This window comes from Haemaphysalis longicornis, unplaced genomic scaffold, assembly GCF_048455015.1.
Source record: "Haemaphysalis longicornis isolate Haplotype H1 unplaced genomic scaffold, Haemaphysalis longicornis Haplotype H1 scaffold_4, whole genome shotgun sequence".
Taxonomy (NCBI): domain Eukaryota; kingdom Metazoa; phylum Arthropoda; class Arachnida; order Ixodida; family Ixodidae; genus Haemaphysalis; species Haemaphysalis longicornis.
In genome coordinates, this window is record NW_027526361.1 from 158,023,330 (window position 1) to 158,048,462 (window position 25,133).

At 47.4% G+C, this 25,133-nt stretch overlaps 1 protein-coding gene across 5 annotated transcripts in view; it reads left to right on the plus strand.

Moving 5' to 3' along the window:
* The first annotated feature begins 23,719 nt into the window (after window positions 1-23,719).
* Window positions 23,720-25,133, plus strand: part of LOC144179460 (vacuolar protein sorting-associated protein 26C) — a 71,133-nt gene continuing 69,719 nt past the window's right edge. For 3 of the 5 annotated variants that reach the window (XM_077707816.1, XM_077707818.1, XM_077707817.1), the window contains exons 1-2: window positions 23,720-23,915; window positions 24,703-24,996. In XM_077707816.1, coding sequence (XP_077563942.1) covers window positions 23,862-23,915; window positions 24,703-24,996 — 348 coding nt within the window. In that variant the 5' untranslated portion in view covers window positions 23,720-23,861. Of the gene's footprint in view, window positions 23,916-24,031; window positions 24,197-24,702; window positions 24,997-25,133 lie in introns of those variants that run through there. The other 2 variants (XM_077707819.1, XM_077707820.1) reach the window with 2 other exon arrangements.

Below are 25,133 nucleotides of genomic sequence, written 5' to 3' on the forward strand. Positions count from 1 at the left end.
TGAGGGGACGTTTTTAACTCCACACTGTGTAAACTGTTTTGTAAAATTGCTTAAGTGAATTTACTTAGTGCTAAGAGGCATTATAAAATGGCCCACATTTCGTTCACAATGATGCAAGTCTCGTCAGAAGCCAGCTGCTAGAAAACACATTCACGGGTTGTGTGTTGTGTGCCCATTAGCTGTTTCTTTTTCTTCCACAAAACGGGCACTTCAACAATCCTTTAAGCCAACAGGCTTAAAAAATAGTTTATCAAGTACAACTTCTGGGTAATGGTTGGTGTCGAGCGTGACATTGCCCACTCCCGAGAGTACTTCTTAATACCTTGTGCAAGAACTGGAGCCAAGGCCACGTGCGTGGATGTGAATGTCTGTCGGTGTTTGTGAAAGTTGCAGTACAGCTGGAAGGTGTATGGATCATGGGTGGCTTTAACAATAAAATGACTGCTGAACGTACTTTTGCTCTGGTATGAATGAGCAGCATGTGAGCATTGATAAGTGCTTCACTGTTGACATTTTTGTTACACAAAAGCAGGCCATGTTAAGGCCCCCTGGCAAATATTCATGAAAAACACTGGACAAAACAGCTGCCAACACATGGAAACCATGTTGGTCACGGCACCTTTCCAGTACTTCAGTACCGTTTATCACCGCTGTGTTTTTTCCCCCCCAACTAGTAAACTATCCCAGCGTTGTACCTTAAGCCAGAAATCACACACTTGCTTGTCAATGACAAGTGATCTGCCAAACTTTCGTGTCTATGCAAAAAGTGAGTAGCTCTACTTTCTGTGCACTGTTTGTGCTGTGAAGCTCCATTTCTAAACAAAATGCCAGGGTTCTTCTGGAAGATGCACAGCATTAAAACCTCAACAAAAAAGGAATAAGCAAGCGATACTCTCTTGCACTACTCTAGAGTCCTGCGGGAAAGCCAAACCAGCAAGTGATCTTTTTCTACAAAGCGGTGCAGACCAGCCAAGAAAAAGATTCCTTTTTGCGGACACCAAAGCTACGCTAGAAAGCCAAAATGTTTGGTATCTGTTACTGCAGATTAGCTGCAAGACAAGCATGTTCACGCAAAGATTTATGAACCAGGCTGGCGGGGTAACAAAATCATTGAATGAGGTTACAACAAAATGTGTTATGAAAAATGATATAATACTGTTTGCTATGAATAGCAATTAAAGGTATAAAATGGTTTTGACACTAGTGAAGTGGCCTGTTGGAAATCATTGGCAAAACCTAAACAGCAACATTTCATACAGCTGCAAATGTGAAATAGCAAAGCGTGGTTGGGGCCTGAATTCAGCAGGCATGCTCCAGCTGAGAATGTATCATTGCAGAGCAAAATAATTATAAAGGCCTAGGGTAAAGGTGAGCTTAGTTGAGTTACCACCAAGGTATTTGGTAGAGAGAAAGGGCTGTTGTACGGGATCCACCTTCTCTTCTCACTTTGGTCACCATCTTTCTTCGTCACTGCATTCATGTGCTTGGTCAGGGAGCTAGCAAGCGAGGACGACAGTTGGCACCAACTATCAGCCGAGTTCCTTCAGGCTGCGACAATTGCTGGAGAGGCTAAACAATGTTTTTAAAATCCCTAACTGAGAGCTTTCACTTTTTGTTTTGTTAAAGAACATTTAGGAAACCCTTCAAGAACTGTCCGAAATAACAAAAATGACTATTGTGCCCGTTAAATAGTTAATCTACGCAGAGTGAACGATGGCATAAAATCTATCAATGCGAACCTACCCTTTGAACCTGCTTAATATTTAGCAGAGACTCACTCCATTCATTAGCTGTTTTATGGCACTGTGGGTGGGCTACTGGTTTCCACCTATGGAGCGTGTGGGCCGCGCTAGTTTCCAGTCGTCCTGTCAAATGTTTTTGGAGACTAGCACTACCCTGCAGTGTACGAGCCATGGATTCCTTGGGTTGGCCATGTGAAATTCTAGTGAATCGTTGCAAGCCACCAAAGAAAGTGAGCATTTGTTTATCGACCACTGTTTTGTGGCCACGAGAAGTTTCCTTCATTAAAAAGACTAACAAATGACATCAATTTTATTGCAAACTTCAAACAAATAACTGGTATCACAGAAAATGTGTAAAGCAGCTGGAACTCCATAGCCACTTTCCAGCTACTTCTCCATGCCATCAGAGAATCTTGTTTGTGCGACTAACAGATACTGACCTATTCCACTGCAAAGAAACATAACTGGGCGATTGTAGTGGTTCCATTTGATCATATCACTTGAATGTTTATGTACAGTTAACATACTGATGACTGTGTTTATAGTGCATGCGCATATAACATCAATGTAGTTTGAAATTGGGATCTTTTTCACCATTTATTTTTGTTAAATTCGCCCCATGACAGCCTTGACGTTTGCCTATCAATTACATTTGCAGCATGCTCGCAGCTTATACGTGTTTACACAAACAATCCGTAGATGCTTTCACGTTCCAGGCACATCTTAAGATTAGATTCTCTTTGACGTTGCTTACTGAGCCTGTGCAGAACCCATAGGTTTTCATATGCTGGAGTGCATGTAGGTGTATTAGACATGATGGCCGGCCAAGCGTACACCCTTCCTATTACCGTCTGTACAGCCTCTTCTCTGACCCTATTGTCTGGGTGTCCTGAATTAACTTCCTCTGCATGAGGGACTGAGTCAAGTCTGGCCAACATAGCGTACACCACGGTACAGTGAGACGTGAAAGTTATACCAGTGCAGTGGCTATGAGATGAAGCGTCTAGCTAGTCTACCTTTTGAAGGTCGCAGGTCCTAAACTGTCGTAGGATCATGTATTCTACTACGAAATCTTTGGTTTCTACTAGGAAACCTTTTTAAGCGCTGTATGTCACGCAATTGTGATGCTTGTGGCGCATGCTCACAAGACTTTTCTGCTCATAAAACGTATCGTAGGTGTAAAACAAATTTTGAGCTACAATTTCGCCCACTAGAAAATAGGAACTTCCCGATTTTCGGAAGTTTTCCTTGCTAATATTTCAGAAGAGGAGATCTACTGTAGTGGTAAGTACGTGGTACATGTGTGGGGACACCAAAGATTACCTTTCCTATTCTTGGCGCAATTGTCTGTAATTGTAATGCGCACATGTGCCTGGTAAAAAACAATTGCCGCCACTACCCTTCGTCCTCGGCACTGTACATTCCGATTATCTTTTGGCGCTGCCAAGTTGTCTTCATTTCGCGAACACACACCGCGATTTCAGGTCGCCCATTTAAGCATTCTGAACTTGCCGTGGTGCAAACTGTTGATAGCAGATGCCGCCGCGCCGACATGCGTCGGAAGGTTCATAGAACTACGCTCGGACGGTGTCTTTTCTTGTGTGGAACGTAGCTTGTACGAACGGGGCCAGTCGGCTGTGCGATGTCGTCTCACGTACGCTGAAACTGTACGCAGGTACTATCGGCGTACACCAAGCATAACCAAGCGGTCACGGGTCAACATTACTCGAGAGCGGCTATTTTGCTGCGGTCTTGAAAGGCTGGCTGGGTCCCCACGCAGTAAATATCCACAAGCAACTTTCTCACCTTTTCAGATAGTGCTTGTAACAATATGAACTCCGTTCATCACGCTTTCGGATACGCGACTCCATGTACGCGATACGGCAGCTGGCAGCAGCAGCGGCAGCAGCAGCATCGCCGCTGCTCCCGCAAGAACAAAAATTGTTTGTTTAGAAAAGTTTTAGCAGTTTGATGGTGCGTTATTCTGTACGGCAAATAATAAAAAACGTGTATTTCGGACTGCACTACACCAAATAATGACAATTATTAATGTTATGACGTCATTATGACGTCACGCGTGGCAGGAGCCGTTGCCAGGGGGGCGTGGCTGGTGCCACGCGCGTGGCAGGAGACGCTGCCTTATCGCAATTGTAACAATGCATGAAACGACATTTAACAAGGTGAGGGGAAACGCGCTGAAGATGTCCAATAGGCCTGCTGCGCTAGAGTTTTGGCGATATGCAGCGCCCCTAGCGGCCGACGCCTGTGGGTAGTACAAAAGCAGACGACCCTCGCCGCCCTCCATGTGTTTTCAATTACAAGCCAGAGAGAAAGTTGGTTGTGGCGCTTTGGGGCGTGTTTAAATGACTGCATACTGTATGAAACAACCCTTAAAGTAGTTGCAGAGGCCAAACAAAATAATATCCACTAAAAGAAGCCGATTTGTCGGCTTTCTTTTGAGCGAGCTGTCGCGGTGGTCGCGGCGTGGGACGGTATCGCCAGGTCGGGTGGTGTAACTGTTTGACGACAGTTACAGTTTTTTCTTCTTGCGCGCGGTCGACAAAGGAAAGTTCACGAGTAGCATAAACACGGAGCGCTGCTCATCCTATATCCTGAGGTAACTGCAAAAGGTTGCTTCAGCGGGAGCATGCAAGCGAACGCAAGAATTCCGCAGCCGACTCAGCTGACACTGCTGGCCTGGCACTGCCTTTGAAATGAGTGGAAGTTTTGTCTCGTATTTTCGCAAACTAAATGATTCTTGCGTAACGTTTTACGCCGCACGATTTACGAACGGCAGGGTACATGTATACTAGCGAGTATGTGGGGCAATAGCGCCAAATAAACAAATTAGCGCTATTAAAGGACGCAAAACATGCACCAAATCACACGCCTGCTGACTGCAGAGATGATGTATGTACTTCTATAACATCACATAACACAGCCGCATACACGGCGCGGGGCCGGCCCCGAATATTTACATACGATCATCACTGACTGTGTTGGTTTTCTAGTGCAGGGGTCGTCGAATCTGAACGCCGACACGCCAGTTTTGACTTCAAATGGAGTTAGACAGCGAGACAAGAACAGAGAATTGGCGTCCTCCAGTTGAATTGCCCCCCCCCCTCCCCCCCATCTTCACACTTCACCAGATTATGGTCAAAGATTATTAAAAATTCGCTGAATTTTTTCTCTTTCCATTCAAAGCCCCCCTCCTCCCCCCCGATTTTTGCCGTCCAGCCCTCCGCCGTGTCGGCTGCACGGAACTCGGCCGTTGCTGACCCTCATTCTAGGCTATTAAGTGCGAACTGGGAATGTATGCTGCAAGAGCGTAATTAAGTAAAGTGAGAGAAAACAAGGAAAGCGAGCGGCCTCTCAGTTCGCCCGACCACCTTGTTTTACCGCCACTAATTTCGGAATCGCAAAACAGATTTCACGCTTCTGACGGTCGCGGCATTTTGTCACTGAGACACGCAACAAAACGGCAAGCTAACGCTGCACCATGTATTCGTAACGGCGACGCAAACGAGCACTGTTTAATGAAAGTGCACGCATAGTGTGCAGGTACGCAAAAGAGCGGCGCACCGCAGCAGGCGAGCCTGTGGTCCGCCGGACTCGCTGGCTTTTTAAAGCGCAATCATCGTCGATTGCGTCACTCTTCTTTTTTGATCGGCTGTTTTTGAGAAGTCTTTGTCACCCAGAGTATTAGTTTAAACTAGAAATTTCACTTCGTACGACCATCGATCGGTGAACCTGCGAGTAGCAGGCGCCGTCACGGTCACGGCACTTTCGTCGGCGCTGTAAACGTGTTTAGCGCTGCAAAGCTTTTTCCCATAATGGCAAGTTGATCGCTGAAATAGATCCGACGCGTCGGGGATGAGCTGGTGACCACGTCGCAAAATAATCGGGAGCGTCGAGCTCATTTTGCTTCTGTCAACACGGGATCCTATGGGAGCCGCGCAGCTTTGTACTACCCGGAAGTACTGCCCGGAAGCCGCTTGCGCAGCGCCCCCTGGGCAGCGCAGGAGGCCTATAGGACGATGCTATATGTACTACGTCATGGAGGAAAAAAAATCTTAGGAGAGGCCCCCAGCTATCCCCGCGCATTGGCAAAAGTGTGGAGGAAGTCACGTGTTTTCGGCGGCCATTGGAAGTCGCTTTAGCAACGGCGTCCTAGCAACAGCCCGCCCGCCGTTCGCCAGTCATGGAGGAAAGGCAGCGCCTGCCTTGTCGTCCGATTGCGAAGATTGCTGCTTCGCTTTGCTGCGCTGTGGTCTTGCGGAACTCGAAAAGGATGCTGCGAGTTGCGACAGCTGCGCCGATGTGAATATGTCATTTAATTTCTACTTGCAAGTGCACCTTGTACCGCGTCAAGCTATTGCTCCGGTCGCGATCACGACGCGCCTATTGAAGTGCAGATATCGTGAACGCGCCGTCCCGTCGTACGCGCGGACACCCGTCTGGTAGATTTTCGGGAAGTGATACACGGTGTGCAGTACGTAGGCGACTTGCAACCGAACGATTCGCAACTCAATTTTTTGGTTATCGCCGCTGCAATATACAGTTTGCTAGGCCGGCAATGCGCGGCAGTGCTTTTGCAAGGTAGATTCCCAGTTGATATAATTCCATCGTCCTATTACCTTAGTAGGTGTCCGTCTGTTGACTGGAAGAGTGCTGGATCTGAAATCTGGATCTTTTTGTGGTCTCGCTCTGGATTTCGCTTTTCAACGCTTCATACTGCGAGGTTAGTGTATGAACGTTTTCAACTGATATCACCTTGAATTTATTGACACTGAGACAAGTTGAAACTTGGCGAAAAAAAGTTTATTGGCGCCACCCACCCTCTCATTTTTTTTTTTACTCAATAAAACGTTTTGCCTCCTCCTCCTGCTCCTCCTCCTCCTCCTTCGCAAAAAATTCTATCGAAGGCACGCGAACAACGGTAAAAACATTCCACAATTTTTTAGCGTGAAATCTGCATGAAGTACTGCTTACCTATATATATAGAACGGCCGTTTAATTGACTAGTCATCTCTGGGATTGGCAGTGAAACTGCAACGCAAACTTGGGCACTTTCCAGTCCGGTAGCCGCACGGCGTTCGCCCACTGTTTGCGGCGTTCTCCATCGCTTGGGAACCTATAAACGGCGGCGATTGCAAACAAAGGATGAATGCACACCAATGTACAGCAATATATACTAGTCAGCGGAATGATGCATTCACCGGTGGAAAGTGACGCCCAATTCCTTGGGTACCGATCGCGACTTGCAGCCTGGCACCGAGCATTGCGGCATTGTTAGAGCGAGCCGCTTCGCAAACCTGCTGCGGCCACACTGAAGACGTGTAACAGTGTAACCGCGCGTTTAGGTTCACGGTCACGCGCTGCAAAACGGCCTTCTATCTGCCTATCAGCTGATTTCCGCCGGCTCGGCGCTGGCAGATGCAGACGACAAGAGAGGCGATACAGGACGGAGGAGGCGGAGAAGGTGCACCGAGAGAGAGAGGCAAAAAGAGTCCGCCAATGGCATGCAGGGCCAATGGTCCGCCATTCCATAGAGTTTCTCATTAATATTGAGAAACTCTATGCGCCATTCGACTTACAGAAATGGCGTTTCCGGCTGCGCTGGGTGTGACGTCAGGGCCTCTCCTAAGCTTTTCTTTCCTCCATGTACTACGTAGTGGAACCCCACCGGAAATTGCTATACGGACTACCCATACAGCGCCATCTACGAGGCTCTGTCAGAAACACTCCCGAGCCCCCGAGCTTGCTTGGTGGCGGGCTGAGGGGCTGACGCGACCTTCGTACGAACGGCAAAGTACCTGCGTACCTGGTTTCGGCCACAGCAAAGTTTGCGCTGTAGTCATGGGCGTGAAATAGATTATGGCTGCCCACAGGGCCGTTTACGAAACGTTTGAGCATTTAATCGAGGCAGGAACAGAAATTACGCGGGCAGCCGGTGCATAACATACGGTGTTGATCAACATATCGTATGTTGTGTCGGGCCGCCCGCGTCGATCATTTTTTTATTTTACTTTTGAGTTTTGTGTAATCAAGTATGTATCTATAGTAGCCTCAAGCTGTCTATTCCTGGGTATCGCCAACTCTCTAAATAATATCCCACAGCGGCTTTATTCGCCCTAATAAGATTCTGAGATCCCTGAGTGAGATGTCTAATGCGCTGCCCCGTGCCTCTTAGCGCGATGCGGTTTCGGCGGCGCACAAAACACCAGTTTTAATTGACTACGCAGCAGTTAACTAAAGCACGTTCTACAGGAACTCCTGAGTACAAACGGGGGAACGCGCACCTGTGCTTTTAGCTCGTATGTGTTCGTACACCTTGCCTCGAGCTGTTAAAGTTGGCTTTTCCGCATGGCTGTTAAGCTGTGCAAGAAAGTCACCGGGGCTAAACGTGATGGTAAGAAACGCTTCTGATGTAAAGCAGCTAATCCATAGTGTTTACGAAACTCTTAAGACACATTCTTTTGCAGTGTGACCTTTAAACGTTTCACATCTCTCCTCCCACTCAGCCTTATTTTGGCAAATAAAGGCGCTTTCAACATGCAGACACAGGAAAAGGAAACCAGAAGATGTATAGAACTTTTATCCTGTAATCTTTCACGTGCATAATGTCACATGCTAGCAGTGCCGTTTGTCCAGCACGGTTTACGTTGTGCATTGAAGCAGTTTCTTACCAAGCTCCAAAGACTCGCCTAGGCAATTTCACATCACGAATGGTAAAAAAAAATATCTGTAAATTATGTGGAAGCAAGGCCCATCTCTTCACTATTGACATTTTCTAGTTTATCAGAGCTGCTGCAACCAAGCATTATGTTATTTATAAAGTAGAAAATAGAGAAAGGCCATTTCTAAGCAGGAGGAAATATACATTGATTAGCATCTGCATTGTTTGAATTGTATGTTTTCCAACTGGCAGGGCCACTGCTATTATTTCTATGCCACATAAGATGCCCATGATTTTGCTCAAGTATGTGGACTCTTAGGTGGTTACATGCTGATAAAAGAATTCTGTGCTACCTTCATTCATACCCTGCAACTCGTCCGTGCCCATGGTGAGCATGCAGGGTGCACGTGTGACGCTTTGCATGATAAACGTCAGTCAACGTCAGCTCAGTTGTACTGAGAATATTTCTACTCCAGAATACTTAAATAACTGAATCAATCATGAAAAACAGTCAACTCAAAACAACCTGAAAGAAAAGAAGCACCACCTACCCTAAAAGAAAAAGAAGACAAGAAGAAACGGGTTAACTATTTTACATTGTTTTCAAGTTATCCAAAAATAAGTCTGCATGTAAAAGGTCCAAGAAAGGCTGTTGTTTCTTACACTTTCAAGAAGACATCAACACTGCTATTGTTTTACAATATGAAGTAAATTTTTATTACACCACATCCTCAGCTTCAATTGAAGTTGTCCTTTCTGGGTGACCTGTAAAACCAAAGGTGCAATACAATTAGCAATACGGCTATGTTGCTTGTATAAACGATAGAAAAAAAGCACAAAAATAAACATGGCAAAACCCAGGACCTTTGTTATGTTTTTTTCATTTTGTGTTATTTTTGTCCTACTGGCACAATTTGAATTCTTGAAACCAACTTTCGTGAAAAAACTATTGAGCATGATTTTCCATACCAACCATTACTACATTAAATGGTTGCACAATACTTTTTGCCTGAATGTAAATGCGGCTAAGAAATTTATTATTATTTTGAAGCAGCCAGTTTTTATGGCCAGTCACAGAAAACGGGAGCAGATACCGTTGGTGCAGGGCTGCATGCGACCACACCGTGTGAAATGTTGTGCAATTTTTTTGCAAATCTGTTAGCCCGACAGGAACCACACTGCATGCAGAAGCTGTCGATGATGATGATGATGATGTCTTCAAATTTTTTGGCACGTACCCACAAGGGGGGATTGGCCAGGGCTAAATCGGTTAAAAACGTGGGGACTTCAATATACTTATTTCCGGAAAGAGGCTGTAAAAGGAAACTTAGTTGTTAATGAAACCCGAATTACCCATTAATCAGCACCGCTTAGCAATTCAAACGACCTGAGGCAGAAAGAAAATTTTGAATGCAATTATATATATCCCTTCTTGCAAACCCCAGCTTTGATGCGCCAATAGATAATATAAGTGTTATCGATAAAGTCAACCCCAACCTCTCAATCGGCTCCTTCAAAAACAGTTGTCTAGCTGTTGAGTAACGGCGACAGTCGAGGAAAAAATGGTCGATTGTTTCGGGGACCTGGCACCGCACATATAGTTCTGTAGGTGAAAGTTCTGATATGAACAGATAGAAATTAAGCCTCGGTACCCTGCAGCGCAGCTCGGTGAAGGTCACCTCGCATTGCCGAGAGCCACAAAAATGAACATTCCACCCGTACTTTAAATGTTGGAACTCTTCAAATGATAAGAGTGAATCGGAACGGGTGGCGTCTAAATGCCAATATCGTCTTAGTCTCGCAGATGCAAATAGAGCCAGATTAGGAATTCCGAATTGAATGGGAGCTGTGACGGCGAGATTAGCTAAATGGTCCGCTTGCTCGTTGCCCCTGATGTCCGTATGGCCAGGGACCCAAGACAAGCGTACCTCCTTCACATGCCTGGGAACAAAAAATAATAGTGTGCGGTACAATGGAGAGTCCGAAGAGGAAGTTAACGCCGATACAACTGTCATCGAATCAGATAATATGATGATTTTTGAAACATGCTGCGGTACTTTGCATAGAGCTAGAGCTATTGCTAAAAATTCGGCCATAAAAATGGGTGTGTAATCCGGGATTCGCAGCGAATAACTCCAGTCTAAAGATTGTGAAAAAATACCAATTCCAGCTCTCGCCATTTTGAGATGCATCAGTATAAATCACAGAAGAAGCAGGATAATTGGATAAATATTCATTTAAAATAGCGGCTAATAGCGAGCGTGGTAGAAGTTTTGCAGCGGAAGGGAAGGGGTTTTGAAAGTAAAACTCAGTTTCTCGCTCGATTGTGGATACCGGAATGACCTCATATAGCTTAACAGAAATACAATCCAGGCATGATTGAACGAATAGCACTTGGGGGGAGATACGTTTAGGCCACGGAGATGTAAAAAATATACTCGGCTCACAAATAAATACAGGCTTGGCAGCCCCAGAGGGGGCTTCGTACATGCGGAGGTAAGTTTGCACCGTCAGCAAGAGAAAACGGACCCTAAGTTCAGGAACGCGTGCCTCTAAGTACAGAACTCGGTTCGAAACGAACCGGGGAAGGCCAAGACAAAATCGAAGAATGCGCCTCTCCAACAGGTATAACGGACGCAGTTTGTAGATAGGACAACTGCATAATAAGACGCACCCAAACTCCATGACTGGCCGGACGTAGGCTCGGTACAACAGCTAAAGTGTGTCCCGGCGCATTCCTGCTCGTTTCCCACATAGTCTTTTCATGCGACTCTCCGCTTTTGTGACCGATGTGTTAATATGTGCCTTCCAATCAAGAGCAGACGTGTATGTAACACCAAGATATTTCAGCGAATCCACCTGCGGAATGACTTGATTTTTGTAAGCGAGCGAAATTGAAATTGTTCGTAGTTTTTGTTATAAATTGACGTGAACCTTTTTCCTCCTCACTTAGAACTGATCTCCTTTTTTTGCTGTTTGGTCCCGTTTACAGAAGAACTACACTTTTTTTGGAAAAAGGAACTGCCACCCAAATAAAATCAGTACTTCTGAGTCAAAAGAGCAATGCACAAGATTAGAATCATACTACACAATGCCCCAGTAAACGCAAAACGTCCTGAGGACGTCCTCAAATGGTCTAAACGTCCTGGATCCTTTACTGGGCGTCCAGGGGACATCCACAGGGTTAGATATTGTAAATGATCCCTCAATGGTCCATCCTAGAGCTTATTTTGGACCACAATGGATTGCGAATAATCCCTAAATGATCCGTTTTATTACTTCTTTTGGATCACAATCCGAATGGACGTCTGACGCTGCCGTTATCGTATCCCTAGCAAAAATTCTGATAGAAACTAGTATTGGTCTTATACATTTTTGTATTGGGTGTATAAGACGTGTGTATTAGTCTTATACAAACTTGTATCAGTTCTATAAGTTTCGCGTATAAGATGTATTAGTACAAATAGATCTGAAGACCGCTAATAGACATAATAGCTATTAGTTTGTATGAGTCTAATACGTAGAGACGTATTGGTTTAAATAAAAACTAATACAAATGGACCCACAAAGTGCGATTTCCTGAGTTTTATCTTTTCCCGAAAATCGCGCGACAGAAGGTTGAAATGAAGGCCCTTAAGCAATAAAATTTATTTGGTATGACATTATGAAGCGTATTGTTCAGTTTTAAATCTCCGCAAATCTTTAACCAAATTATTATGCAAAATAGGTCATCATTTTTTTTTTTTCACTTTCGCTCCTAAAAAATGCGCTGCTATCAGACATGAAGGGCCCTATTCTCGACTGCACAAATTGCCGGCAATTCAGGCAATTTTCCGGAAGTCTTTTCTGATTGGCTTTCAATTTTGGTCGCGTGCTTCCGGTTGACAAAGCGGTTGTGTGTGCTGTCGTCATTTTGACGTTTCATGTCGTCTACGGACACCAGTTCTAAAGTTTGCCTTATTTCTCGTTACTAAAGGTGCATAATTCTTGGCCGGCAATGAAAAACCACTCTAAATGCAGCGGACATGACAACGTAAGCCTGTCTTTGCTATTCAACAACAATACTGCTTGTAATATAGCCCCCCTCTGTGATTGGCTGAGAAGGCGTGACGTAATTTAAACAGTTGGCGGGAACAACTACGTCATGCATTGGCAACTTCAGCCTGCGTAAAAGTGACGTAACGCTACGTAACAGCTTGAAAATGGCGGCTGTTTTTGTCGCAAAATACAAGCAAAATAGGGCACAATATTGCCCCGGCTTACGGCGCCGCGAAATGTGCGGCAATTTGCAGCAGGCGCAGTTTCGCATGCGCGCTGTTTAAAACATGTTTCCTACCGAAACAAATTATAGTTTCAACTGCTTCCAAGTCAGCGATCATGGAACATACAAATAACATGCAGTATTTTGCTTTTATGTTTGGCAATGAAATGAAAGTTAGTTGTTTGGCGTAACCGCAACATAAGAGGGCAGTACAAGCCTCTCCATGACAAAGAGAGCCCAATGCATGGCATTTGTCCATACTTGTCCTAGTAAGCTGTTGGGTCACATGATCGAACTCAAGAGAAAAATAACAATGAAAAGTGACTATTTAGTTCATTACAGCGCTGATTGCAGTCGAGCTTGACGAATGAGTGAATCGGCGACATCGGTGCGCTCCGCGGTTATCAGGAGTAGCGCTTCGCTGCGCTTATGTGTCATAGAAGCGATGGTCGCGGCCGTCTTTTTCTGTGATCACGCCATAAACTTGTAACATAGCAGCAGACGATAGCGTGGCGGCGGTGGCGGCAGGGAAGGTGATAACGCAACAAAGCTTGCATTGAAGCAGAGACCCCAGCTATGTTAATAAAAGCGATTGAAAGAGATAAATAGATACCGTAAAAAAATTGTGTGATGTTCTTTAGCTCGACATCCGCCTTTCGCCACTTTCGCTCGCTTTTGGATCAACGTTACTCGATCGCCTTGTGGTGTTGGCGTCATATTTGACCTCCAGAAATGTGTTTTTCTTGTCAGCCTCAGCTACCGTCTTAATTTGTATACATGCCAAGTGTTTTTATATCTTTCTTGCACAATATTTGGTACCTTGGTAGCGATCTTTATGAGTGACTCGTCAAATTACACTGCATGTCGTCATAGCTATAGGTGCAGCACGTCACTGATTGCTTACGTCATGCTTACGCAAAAAAACATGGGCGAAATGCCGGCAATTTGTGCAGTCGAGAATAGGGCCCGAAGAGAGCTGAAGCAAGAAATCTAACCCGGAAAGACTGCAACGAAGTCAAGCCAAGCCATGCCATGGTCTTCGTTGGGTAGCCAATATGGCGACAAACATCAAAGTGCGGTTGGCGTGTGTGAACGTTCAGGAAGAAGACGGCTAGAAGCAAACAGCTTGTAGCGTTATTTCACATGAGACGCGTGTGCATCGCGTCATCGAGAAGTGTTGGAGATGTGTCTAACGCTCGCATAACTTTGGCAAGTATGAACCAGGCCGCCGCGCAACCCATCTTGGACCCGTCACCTCGCCGCTTCTAACATCTTTGCTCCTTCTGCTATGCTGTGTAACGAACGCCTGACATGGAAGAAAGCGTGCGCATCACGTCATCGAGAAGTGTTGGAGATGTGTAGCGCCCGCCTAACATTTACAAATACAATCCGGGCCGCCACCCGACCCATCTTTCACCCATCACCTCACCGCTGCGGACATTTTTGTTGATTCTCAAGGGAATGCCTCACGACGAAGAGATTCCATTCTAATCGCGTGTTGCGGAAGGGTGAATGCCGTTTTGAAGTTGCATCACAATGGCAATGGTGTTCAATCGGCCATTATTAATGCGCTCGATGCGTGCCTGTGACTGGACCGTGCAGGTTTGACTTGAGCTTTTTTTTATTGCATGCTGCAGCTATTTTGTGGATTCGCATTGCAATTTATTCGTTCGTTCTTAATCAGGTTACGAAAGTATGCATTGTTAAATTATTCAGCCAGAAAAATTTGCCTGTGTAGAGGGGGGATTAAAAATTCCCCCGCATTTCCCCGAGGGGGAGAATGTGAAAGTGCGAATGCACGGTTGTCGGCCCGCTTGCGGCGCTTGCGCTCGGCCCCCGCAGCCCACCGCCTCGCCGCCTTCTCTTCCATCTCTTCCATTGGGTTTGTAGTATCACGTGTACACCACGCAGTTATCAAGCCGCTATAACGCCGCTGAGTCGCCAACGCACGCCGCTGACGACGTAGTTTCAATGCGTTAAAGATATAAGGAGCGTCACTGACACTGATATCAGCGTCGCGTCCGTGGCTTGGGAGCGCATGAGTCGAACTAATTTGTTTCGCTCGGTTAAAAGTGGTGGATTGGGACTGGCACATTTGTTTACCGTCAAATAGTTTCCCGGTTTATGTTTCTGAGAGAGCAGAGAGATTGCTTTCTACGTACTGTGGTGCAAGTCCGACTACGTGATGCTATTCCAGACTATGTAGTTTCAACTTCTGAAATCCGATGTGTACGTGTGCGTGGGTTCTTGCGCGAAGTCGTGGATGCTTTTAAGATTTTGAGGGTTAGGTTTTCCCCGGAGTATTTGAGTAGTGTACCACGGAAGAGTTTATACAAAGATATGATTGATGTGTGTCTACCTGTACCGGTTTATCGTCAGTTGTATGCAGTAGGTTCAGGAAAAGATGTTCTAAAAAGAGTGAAACGAATGCCAGTACGTTCATCCGTTAAATCGTTTTTCTTCAAACTTCATAGCGCACGCTGCCGGTAAAACCCTGGCTGCAGGAAAAAGGACTATATGTGCACCCATGGACACTTAACTGTCGATTATGCCAAAAGCTGGAAACAATTGAGCACATCTTTCTGGACTGTTGGGACGCGGTGTTCCACTGGGACATCCTCCAACGAACCTTGAAAAAAGACTTACCATTAACGCCTTATAGCATTCGCTTTTTGCCCGTAAACAATGATGGAGGCGTGCCCTAATTCATGGCACTTAGTATGCATTGTATGTGGAAAACTCGAGTGGCAGTTCAAAATGCTGAAGAGGATGCTCGCACGGTGCGGGAGTACTTCATTGAAAGCATTGTTTATATAAGAGAAGTGTTTAGAGTCATGCCGGAAAAACCTGAGTGGTTACCCATTCTGGATGTTCTAGCGCAGTTTAAGATGTTTTAAACCACCTCCATCAGCCGACTGGTGGCTGGAGCTACTAATTTGTGTACTGTGCAGTGCGTTGTGTGTTGTCGCCAAGCAGGCAATAAAGAAAAAAAAAAGCGTCCGTGGCTTGGTCGGTAGAGCGTCGCGCTGCGGCCGCAAAGTCCTCGGATCGAAACCTGGCGCCGGATGCTGTTTCTTTTTTAAATATAGAGGAGCACTGCGGACGCCGCCGCCGCCGGCGGTGGATGGTTTGGGGTCGCTTATAAAGTGCATTCGCACTTAAAAGAAGAGCAATACGAACGGAGCACACAGCCTCCGACGCATGCCACACCGTCTGGCTGCGCTGTCAGTAAACGGCGCGCATGCGTAATTCTTTCAGAGTGTTTGAGAGTGTGGCCTACTGTTAGTGGAAATGCTTGATAAAGAAGGGACGCCGGCCATTTATTTTGGGGTGTCTTATGCTCTGTCGCCACTGAGCATATTGTTATCTACTACATTCGGGAGCCAAGCTCGCAGCAGGCTGATTGCAGCTAGCATGATGCCCTAGAACGATCACCCTACTCAGGGGCGACGCAGCGTGAAAAGACGCCTCTCAATAAACGATCAGGGTCGCGTCCTGATCAAGCATTTCCAATAAATATAGGCCACACTCTCAAACGCTCTCGCAGAAATGCGCGTGCGCGCAGTTTACTGACTTTGCAGCCAGACGATGTAGCATGCATCGGAACTGTGTGCTCTGCTGTTCGCATTTCTTTTAATCCCCCCTGTACCCTGATAATAAAACGTGTTGCCATGTTTCATTGCTTTGTTTGAACTTGCCACTGGTTCTGATACAACTAGTACACTCTGGTAGACCTACCAGACTAATACACACTGATAGGTCTATTAGTGGCAATAAGTCGGTACGTGTATTAGAATTGGTAGCAGAATTTCGCCAATAAAAGAAAAACAGTTAAAAAGTTTATCAGAAGTTTTTTTTTTTTTCAAAATTAGCCAAGTCCACTTTGGGTGGAATCGAAGAAAACGTCGTTTTTTGCTCCCAACATAATGGTGGCAACTGCTGAAATAATTTTTTGCTATGGTGTAGAAGCAAGGAAAGGATGAAGTTGAACAGCGCAGGGACGGGACTAAGGGCAGAGGCGACAAACACGGGCACCTCTGCTCTTAGTCCCGTCCCTGCGCAGTTCAACTTCATGCAATGAACCAACTAGTCCAGTTACAAACCCTCCTAAAGGAAAGGATCTTATTTGAGCACTGAAATAGAAATGTGGCTGCATTACGTCCCTCAATGGTAAGTACTTGTAAAGTTCGGATCTGGCACACAGTTATGTGACATGCAGGATTTGACCCATTTTGGATGAAAAGTTGTTAATTGCACAGGTCTTTGTGAGTGAATAACGGCTGGAAACATATCGCTTAAGGGATTTTTAAAGTAACCTACACAAAAGTAGTAATATGACTGTCATTTTTCAGTGGCAATGCCTTGCTGCTCTGGAACTGAGGTCACTGGGTGTCGAGAGCACGATTGATGCGGACAGAAGTGTCTTCTTGGCAACATCCGCACTCTTCCTGTTCAACAGCTGCTTTTTCTTTATCTTGGAATATCCTCAAAAAGTCGGAAAAGTACTTCAACTCTTCATGCAGCTGCCATGATTCTCCAAAGGTAGAGAAGTCCCGTGAAGCCTTTCACCTTCAGGGGGCTTACATTGTGCTCGTACAAGCCACGCCTCTCTGGGGCACCTGAAAGATTCTTCCCTTTGCCTTAAACTGAAACAAAATTTGACACCGAGAACTGGTAATGTGGTTCTGCTCGAACTTCCAGGCTTTCTCTGTTGGGGTTCAGCTAGCCTATATACTCCGCTTTAGTTTTCTTGGGTTACCCGTGCAGTCTTTTCGGATGCAGTGTTTTTGCCTCCCTGCCAGGCACGGCTTCCCCAGGTTCCTACCCCCCCTGCCTTTCCCCTCCCCTGAGCACTGGGAGAGAGCACTGTCCAGCTCGGACCCTGACGACCAGCTTTGGCTGGTGCAGCGAGCCCAAGAAGCCGGACGGACTCAAGGGGTCCTGGAATGAGGACTCTTCCCCAGGGCTGACAGCTTCAGATACACGTTTATTCCTCCTCCTCCTTCCCCAGGTTCTACTGTAATCATTTAAGATGTGCCTGATTTCTGTAGTGAGGCCTGTTGCGTTAGCTTGTGAAAAAGAGACCGAGAAAAAAGAACATTAGTTTGCATCCTGGAAGTGTACGAAAATTGTCCAGCGGCATCATTTTGACGACGTTCTGAGGATGTACGCTGGACGGACAAACGGACCCCGATTGGACTGGCTATGGACAACCTGAGGATGCTGAAATGTCCAGAGCCGGACATCCTGAGGATTTACCCAGGTTTGTTTTGCGTTATCTGGGTGGGAACATATACATGTTGCCCCCCCCCCCCCCACGCTACCCCAGCACTTGCACCCTCCCCCACGCCTTTTCGCTATTCTTGCCCGAAACATTGGATTCGCTCCCTCAAGATAAAATTCTGCAGACGCCCAAGCTAATACATACGGAACCAGTAAAGTGTGCAGCTGGTCGAATTGGTTCTCAATGCATAAATACAAGGCTGCTTCAAAGAGAAATAAGGCATTGGTGCCTTCCTGGTCTGTTCCACAACTTTCACTACAACCTGGAACGATGTTTTGACCCTGAGAAAGATTCAGTACACTAATTATACGGCACTAGAAAGCGGACACAAGCATCGATTGACTCCCCCCATCTCCTATCATTAGCTTCACACTTGTTGATTAAAAAGGTGCTTGTCCTTATGCGTTATCGCACTTGTAACAATGCATTAAAAGACATTTAACAAGGTGAGGGGAAACGCGCTGAAGGTATCCAATAGGCCTCCTGCGCTGCCCAGGGGGCGCTGCGCAAGCGGCTTTCGGGCAGTACTTCCGGGTAGTACAAAGCTGCGCGGGTCCCATAGGATCCCGTGTTGACAGAAGCAAAATGAGCTCGACGCTCCCGATTATTTTGCGACGAGGTCACCAGCTCATCCCCGACGCGTCCGATCTATTTCAGCGATCAATTTGGCATTAGGGGAAAAAGCTTTGCAGCGCTAAACACGTTTACAGCGCCGACGAAAGTGCCGGGACCGTGACGGCGTCTGCTACTCGCAGGTTCACCGATCGATGGTCGTACGAAGTGAAATTTTAAGTGAAATTTCTAGTTTAAACTAATACTCTAGGTGACAAAGACTTCTCAAAAACAGCCGATCAAAAAATAAGAGTGACGCAATAGGCGATGATTGCGCTTTAAAAAGCCAGCGAGTCCGGCGGACCGCAGGTGCCGCAGGCTCGCTTGCTGCGGTGCGCCGCTCTTTTGCGTACCTGCGCGCTATGCGTGCACTTTCATTAAACAGGGCTCGTTTGCGTTGCCGTTACGAATACATGATGCAGCGTTAGCTTGCCGTTTTGTTGCGTGTCTCAGTGACAAAATGCCGCGACCGTCAGAAGCGTGAAATCTAGCTGTTTTGCGATTCCGAAATTAGTGGCCGTAAAACAAAGTGGTCGGGCGAACTAAGAGGCCGCTCGCTTTCCTTGTTTGCTCTCACTTTACTAATTACGATCTTGCAGCATACATTCCCAGTTCGCACTTAATAGCCTAGAATGAGAGTCAGCAACGGCCGAGTTCCATGAAGCCGACAAGGCGGAGGGCTGGACGGCAAATCGAAGGTTGGGGGGGGGGGGGGGGGAGGAGGAGGGTTTTGAATGCAAAGAGAAAAAATTCAGCGAATTTCTAATAATATTTGACAATAATCTGGCGAAGTGTGAAGATGGGGGGGGGGGGGGCAATTCAATTGGAAGACGCCAATTCTCTGATCTAGTCTCGCTGTCTAACTCCATTTGAAGTCAAAACGGTGTGTCGGCGTTCAGATTCGACGACCCCTGCACTAGACAACCAACACAGTCGGTGTTGATCGTATGTAAATATTCGGGGCCCCGCGCCGTGTATGCGGCTGTGTTATGTGATGTTATAGAAGTACACATCTCGGCAAGCAGCGGGCGTATGATTTGGTGCATGTTTTGCGTCCTTTAATATATAGGGCTTAATTTGTTTATTTGGCGCTATTGCCCCACCTACTCGCTAGTATACATGTACCCTGCCGTTCGTAAATCGCGCGGCGTAAAACGTTACGCAAGGATCATTTAGTTTGCGAAAATACGAAACAAAATTTGCACTCGTTTCAAAGGCGGTGCCAGGCCAGCAGTGTCAGCTGAGTCGGCTGCGCAATTCTTGCGTTCGCTTGCATGCTCCCGCTGAAGCAACCTTTTGCAGTTACCTCAGAATATAGGATGAACAGAGTTCCGTGTTTATGCTACTCGTGAACTTTCCTTTGTCGACCGCACGCAAGAAGAAAAAACTGTAACTGTCGTCAAACAGTTAAACCACCCGACCTGGCGATATCCCACGCCACGACCACCGCGACAGCTCGCTCAAAAGAAAGCCGACAAATCGGCTTCTTTTAGCGGATATTATTTGTTTAGCCTCTGCAACTACTTTAAGGGCTATTTCATACAGTATGCAGTCATTTAAACACGCCACAAACCTCCACAACCAACTTTCTATCTGGCTTGTAATTGAAAACACATTGAGGGCGGCGAGGGTCGTCTGCTTTTGTACTACCCAGAGGCGTCGGCCGCTAGGGGCGCTGCATGTCGCCAAAACTCGATATGAGTTGGGCTTCATTTGAGGCGAGGGAAGCGCAAAGTAATAGCATCCTCGATTAACCGCACCGGTGCACACCGGGGCACACCGGTGCGCCTTTTCATCCTCGATAAACCGCACCGGTGTGCACCGTCCGTCCTCGATAAACCGGGCTGCACCGTCGCGGGGCAATTTTTGGTTGCACCGCCGTGCACCGAGCGAGTCGACGGTGCGCCGGCGTGCAGTCCCGAGATGCATCGCGGACGATGCCGGCGAAGGAGCTTCCTCCGCCGTCTGCTGCAGCGACGGCGCATCGCCGCACTCGTGTCAAGGCGGACGGAGTTGTGTATTGTTGCTGACAAGGATGGCGTGCTTGTGAATTCATCGGGCAACGATGCGACAGTCTCCTAACGGGCTGTTACAACGGCCAGTGATTGTAAATGAGGACGCGAACTTTGTGTACTTCAAAGACGGCTGCATGCATTGCCAGAAAGTTGGGGATTGACATTCGTTTCGTTCGATCGAATTATCATGAACTGTTACTGGAGTGCCTAGACGATGAAGACCTACTTGTTTTGCTGTAACGGAAGGGCGGAACAAAACAGGCACTCGCATTATGGCTCAAACGAAGATTAGAAGCAGCTTGTATGTATAGCTGTTTAGTGGAAGCGGTGGCGGTACGTTGTTCCGCATGTGTGACGGATTTAAGTTGTGCGTACATATAATCATTGGCCTTCAATAAATACCACTTTCAAATAGCGCTGTGTCTCATTACAGTGCTGTATTGTTACTTGTGAACGTTTTTCTGAGTTTATTTCTTAGATTAAGAGATGGCGCCTGGGTAGAACCGCCCCGTTTGTCCTCGATCAACGCTCCGTGCCGGTACGCACCGTCGTGGGGCACTGTGCACCGCGCCGGTTTTGGGGGCAACACCGGTGCATGTTTATCGAGGACGCTATAAGATACGTTTTGAGGAGCGGCTTAGACATTAGGTGAGAAGAACTGGGCAGCCAGAGTGCACAGGTACATGTACCTTAAAAGTGTGGACACCCAATGGCGGAAGAGGACGCGAAAGCTGGCGACTAAATATACCTTGACCGCGGCAAATAAACAAGGGGGGGCAGTTAAAAAGCAAGTGAAGGAAACAGAGACGCTCATGTGGAAAGAGAGGATGGAAAAGAAGGGATCGCTGGGAATCTACAAAGCAAGCAAAAAAGAGATCCGGAAAGAGAACTTTTATGACAACAATAAAGGTAGTGCGTTGCTCTTTGAGGCGCGGGCTGGCTGCTTGAGAACTCGAACCTACATGTGCAAATATTCGTCCCAGGATGAGACATGTGTTGTATGTGGCAGGGATAAAGAAACAATCGACCACATAGTAATAGGATGCCAAAAGATTCAGCCGGATAGAATTGGGGGGAAAGTCCTACTTCCTGAGGCACTGGGCTTCGCAATTGATGGAAGCATTAACTGGTCAGCAGTAGGTATTACTAAGCAGCGGCTAGAGTATTGGTGGAAAAAAAGCAGGGAAGTCGATAAAATAACATCCCAGCCAGGGGTAACGGCAGGGAAGAATTAAAAAGAAATCCGAGTTGAGGGACTAAATTTAAATTCAAACTACTAAGATAGGCTAGATGGCGCATGCCGTCACCCCGATTCAAAGGGGAGGCCTTTCATGATCATCATCATCACTCCAGTGCAGGAGGCCGCGTTCGCACCGTTCAGTCGATCGGGCCGGCTGAAGGAACCACGCGACATGCATGCATGCTCGCGCATCGGCTGGAAAGGCTGGTGACGGAAATATAAGCTCGGCGGTCGACGCGGGTGTCCCACTTCAACATCAGTAAAGCAAGCATTACGGGGACAAACCAACGAGACCAGAAATACCTACCTTCAGATTGGGCAAGCCGTCTTCGAACCACTGCGGCGTGTTGACGGCGCGATCGGGAAGTTGCGACGCCAGCTTGACGGCCCTGGCGCGAATCGTGTGCATCAGCCCGGCCCACGATCTCAAGACTTGCGCTTTATTAGCGTGATTTGTCGCAACGAGATTGGCGGGGTCGATCCATCCATGGATCGGCCAAAAGCAACGAAAAGCAGCCACGACGACCGGCCGAACGCTTGAGACCACGTAAAAACATAAAAAAAAAGTGCTTCTGACAGCGTCCATAGATGGCGCTATATCGGTAGTGCGTATAGCAATTTCCGGTGAGACTTCACTACGTAGTACATATAGCATCGTCCATACGCATTAGCGATAAGTTCGAAAGCCACGGGTCCGAACTAGTAGGCGCGTCCTTTGTCTGGAAATTTTCGCGCTCAACTGTGGCGGATCTAAGGAGCATAGGACAAAAGAATGGGAATTGTATATAATTTTACACATAGCACAATGTCAAGTGGTAAGGTATCGCAGCAAAACAAGCGATTGAACAATAAACAGAACCACTTACCACTGTAGAAAGAACGTTGAACGACTCGCACGAAAACAACGGTAGCCACACGACTACATCACAGAAAAGAAATAATTGTACAAAACATAGCAGGCGAACGTTCCTAAAATAAAGCCTCATTTAAAATATTTATGTCTGCAAATTTGTAGAACATTTTGATGCAAAAAAAAAAAAAAAAACAGCCGGATACGGATGTGACGCATGGGTGAGAATAACGCTTTTGGCCGAAAATCGTTATATCCACCGGGTGGTAGCAGACACTTGCCACAAATAATTCTTGTTTTAAGTGCAATGCACTTCTTAAGCGACCCTGAACCTGCGTCCACCGGCGATGTCCGCATCACATACCCACGTGGGGGATTGGCCAGGAATCTCCTCATCTTCCTTGGCAACGGGGGGAGATGGGCGCGCGCTGCCTGGCCGCTGACATGGCACATACCCACGAGGGGGATTGACCAGGAATCGGGCGTGAGAAGGGCTAATGCACCCGCTTAAAGGAGTACTGTCACGAAATTTCAAAGCTGAGATCCGCTCTAGCAATCAAGTACAACGACAACACAAATAGCCTATAGGTGTCTGTGAATAAATGCATCTTTCTTTCTTTGTAGTTGTGTGTGTGTGTGTGTGTGTGTGTGTGTGTGTGTGTGTGTGTGTGATCTCTCTTTCGCGAACATTACCGAACCGCGCAAATTCAACTCGTGCATTCGCACTTTCACATTCTTCCCCTCGGGGAAATGCGGGGAATTTTTTTTTCTCCATGTAGCAGGCCGCACATAGGCAGGCCGCACATGATGCCCCCAACACAAGGCGATGGTTAGGCCATAGAGAAATAAAAAAACCAGTATTTCTTTCTCAATGGCTAGGCGTGCATTCCTCCTCTCCATTTCAGTTGCGTGCGAACTATAGAAATAAAAATTGTTGGCACGCAGCGTGCGAACTAGGAATAAAAATTGTTCCCACGCGGCGTGCGAACTAACAATAAAAATGTTCCCACGTGACCAACGTTGCACGTGACGCATCTCTATGCGTGACGTGCGAATAGGGACATCCTGTTGCAGCGGCGGAGCACCAGTGAACCCTCTGCAAACATATAGAGCGTTATTCAGCGGTCAACGCCAACGGTGCTGGTGCTGCAAATAACGGTACAAGCCATTTTGCAACCATGACTACGCTGGACATTCGCTTGAAGAAAGTGAACAAAATATACCACGAAGGTGTAAGTGCGCACTTGCCACACACTAAAGCTGCCGTTGGCCTCTCGTTGGCTTTACTGAGCAGCGCCGATCAGCTGATCCTGTTGTCAGCGGTGCTTGCGTTTCTGTGACCCGTAGCTGTTGTCGGGGAGCGGTCAGCCGCTTGTGGGATAAATGACCCAAGACAGAGCATCTCGATTGATAGGGCCAAGTTCGCACGCCTTTGCCGTGCTGGCCTTGGCTTTGTACAGCGTCTGCAGCGTGTATCTTTGTTGCGCGAGAGAAGCCACTCCTACTTTCCCGTGTGCGTACCGAAACTGCTGCTCCTGGGCTTACTGTTTTCGTGTAGGACGAAAACCAGTTGCCTTTACCTCGCCCAATGCAGCGGTAGATGCGGTGTTGGGCGCGTTGGTGGATAAACACGGGCTTTGCGCGAGAATGACAACACGTGCAGGAAGGACGGGATTGCGCTCGTCCCGTCCTTCCCGTATGTGTTGTCGAAAGAAGCGGTCCCGGTACGGTAGGCGACCGGGCGCGAGCGCCGAGGCGGAGAAACTGGCTGTGCGCATGCGCAGATAGGTGCACTGGGACCGTGTCTAGCTCCGCTGTGCTCTATTTTCGCGCAAAGCCCGTGTTTATTCATCACGGTGTAAATTTGTGTGCATACGTAGTAGTGAGTAAAGCTGTGCAGGCTGATTGAGTTGCCGCATGCCTGACTAGGAACTTGAGGTTGCTCCCAAGCCGCAGTGTCTGTACTTTGGGAAACGTGTTTCTTCCCGATACCCTAGCTCTGTGCATTGCCACTGGCAGGAGACGGTGAGCGGCGTGGTGGTGGTGGAGAGCCGGGCGGAGGCGCGGCACGAGGGCCTGAGCCTGTCGCTCGAGGGCAGCGCCAGCATGCAGCTGAGCGCCAAGAACGTGGGCATCTTCGAGGCCTTCTACTCGGCCGCCAAGCCCGTGCCGCTCATCGGCTATGCCCTGGAGGTGGCCAAGGCCGGCCGCCTGCCCGCCGGACGCACCGAGCTGCCCTTCGAGATGCCCCTGCGGCCCCGCTCGGGGCGCACCCTCTACGAGACCTACCACGGGGTCTTCATCAACATACAGGTGACTCGCTAAAAAGGGCCAGCTGCTGATGTTGCCAACTCCACCGTCACTTAATCGGCGAATTCTCGGCCGTGATGTCACAAGTCACCGCCATGACCGGGCAGTTGTAGTGGGGCCCCTTGTTCTGTTTGAGCATA